The sequence below is a fragment of the Penaeus japonicus genome, unplaced genomic scaffold (genome assembly GCF_977035675.1).
Source record: "Penaeus japonicus unplaced genomic scaffold, GWHDUDI00000001_assembly GWHDUDI00000027, whole genome shotgun sequence".
Taxonomy (NCBI): Eukaryota; Metazoa; Arthropoda; class Malacostraca; order Decapoda; family Penaeidae; genus Penaeus; species Penaeus japonicus.
Genome location: NW_028234429.1, coordinates 4,152,934 through 4,155,433, shown reverse-complemented (window position 1 = coordinate 4,155,433; position 2,500 = coordinate 4,152,934). Strand labels below are relative to the sequence as shown.

Sequence of the window (2,500 nt, the reverse complement as noted above, 5' to 3'; positions counted from 1 at the left end):
GGGTGATATCGTTTTATATTGTAAAAGCCGCAATTTCAGAAGAAAAAAAAACTATTATATAGGTAAGATCATTATAAAAGACTAAGGAAAACCAAAGAAATTGTACACAGGGATTTGAAGGAAGTCAGAATATAAGTCTCACCACATATGTAATCAATACTCCATGTTATTGAATATAGACTGATAGGGAATGCTTTCCTCATATTGCTGAGTTTTATCCAAAGTCATGTAAAAGTTTCTGTGATATTTGAAGAATGGCCTACAGCTCTTCATGTTCCACTAGACCTCCAAATATATTTTTTGTAAACTAGAGCTTAAACGGCTACCTCATTTGACAGTATAACTCAGTCTTATTATGATATAATGATGAAGGTTTATTGGCCATTTTTGGGCCACCAATGCTTATGTCAATCAGTGTAAAGCCTATGATATGTGTGCTAAAATATGTGATGTTGTTTTCACTGATTATGTATATCTTGTAAGATATATATTGTATAGGGGAAGCAATACTGGCATGGAAAATCTCTTTCAGTAGTTTTGTGTGACTCACTGTATAAATATTATTGCTGATATGAAGTATATTGATGCTGATATTATTAATGATTTAATGATAGCCAAATTTTATGCCAGACCTTTATATTGCTGTGTCTATATCTAATTTTATTTTCTAATCATCTACATAACAAATAATGTCAGTGAGCACTCATATTGTAATGTAATTCCAGAAAATTCTCCAAAATGGCAATGATGCAAGAGCGTGGTGGTGTTGTGGAGCAGGAAGAGGACGCAGACATGGCAGCCGGAGGACCTCTTCTCATTAATACACTAGAGGTTGGTGCGGCTAATTTCTCTTTGCTGTCCAAGTTATTTTATTTTGATCTTTTTTCCTTGTTATTTCTTGATTTATTTTTCTTTTCTTTCTTTCCCCCCTTCTTTTTATTGTCTTCTGCTGTTATTTGTTCTTTATAATTTTCCGAATATTTTTCCTTTTTTCCTCTAATGGGTTGCACTGCATTATACGAAACTTTGGTGTAACTTGTATGTATTTCTATTTTTTATTCCAAGATTTACCTTTTAATCTTTTTACTTGCATTTTCCTATTTCATTATGGTTAATGTTACTTGAAATGATGATGTTCACATAGCAGAATATCATCTAGTTCATTATGGTTCTTACAATATCTAGTCAAGTCATCATATGATCAGATAAAAAACTACATAATGTGTCACACACTCATCTAATCCCTATTCCTTTATCTCAAACAGCAAAATGGCATATCAGCAACAGACGTCAAAAAGCTAGAGGAAAAAGGTTATTACACAGTTGAGTCCGTTGCATTTGCCCCCAAGAAAGCGCTGCTGGAGATTAAGGGAATCAGTGAAGCTAAGGCAGACAAGATACTAACAGAAGCTTCAAAGTTAGTTCCCATGGGTTTCACAACAGCAACAGAGTTTCACCAGAAGCGAGCTGATTTAGTGCAGGTTGGTGAAATATATGGTTAAAGTTAAAAAAAAAGAAAAAAAAAAACTGCATTAGCTATGTAGTAATAATTTATATTTTATGAAGGATTGCTTAGTAAACCAGCCATTGTATCTGGCTTATCTTTGATCAGCACCGATCTGTTAACTACTAGGAGGACCTGTGAAATTAGTTGGTTTATTTTAACAATGCACAAACCAAAGTTTGTGACAATGTTATTTGCCATTCCTCAATTACACTTAAATGACTTATTCATATCCACAAGAGAATCTAACTTTCATTGATCAAATAAACAGGGTTTCAAGTTTTCTCATCTTGAGTGTCAAATACTGTACCATCATGTTAGAACTGAATTGCTGATTTATTGCTGAATATTTTCCTGTAACTAGGATACATATTATGATTATCTTGGATCAAAATGAATTCAAACGATCTTTAGACAGTGTTTGATGTATATATTTGAATCAGGTAGTATTTATTAATTTACAATTGATAATTACAGTTAATTGTCATCTACAAAGTGAACAACAAAATAATGAGATACATCACATTTCAGCTTACAACAGGATCTAAGGAGCTGGACAAACTGTTGGGCGGAGGGATAGAAACTGGTTCCATCACAGAGATTTTTGGCGAATTTCGTACAGGGAAGACACAGCTCTGCCACACCTTAGCTGTCACCTGCCAGGTTTGTGTATGGGATTTAATTTTCCACTTAAGAGTCCTCCCTTGGTTTATCTGGTAACAGCAGGGAAACTAGCAGTCAGCTGGAGATGTTTATTGTTGAGAAAACTGTTACACCAAGTGCAGAGTGAAGATTCATGGGGACCAGTGTTGTCCTTGCTATCGCAATTTTAGTTCATGTGGTGTATCCTAATTGCGATGTGGGGGCGATGAGAAATATCTGATTTTGATAGAGGATTATCTTTGTGGCATCAGGAATAGATACATTCTGTATAGCAACATGCTATATTCAAAAACACATTATTAGGTGTAATGGATTCAGGTGATAATAGGGGTT

General features: G+C 34.3%; 1 protein-coding gene across 1 annotated transcript in view; it reads left to right on the top strand.

Annotated features, from left to right (window-relative positions):
* spn-A (RAD51 recombinase homolog spn-A) overlaps nucleotides 1–2,500 on the top strand; it is an 8,324-nt gene that overhangs the window by 374 nt on the left and 5,450 nt on the right. The window contains exons 2-4 of the mRNA XM_043030538.2: nucleotides 726–831; nucleotides 1,266–1,481; nucleotides 2,036–2,167. Of these exons, the coding sequence (XP_042886472.1) occupies nucleotides 739–831; nucleotides 1,266–1,481; nucleotides 2,036–2,167 (441 nt within the window). The 5' untranslated portion in view covers nucleotides 726–738. The remainder of the gene's footprint in view (nucleotides 1–725; nucleotides 832–1,265; nucleotides 1,482–2,035; nucleotides 2,168–2,500) is intronic.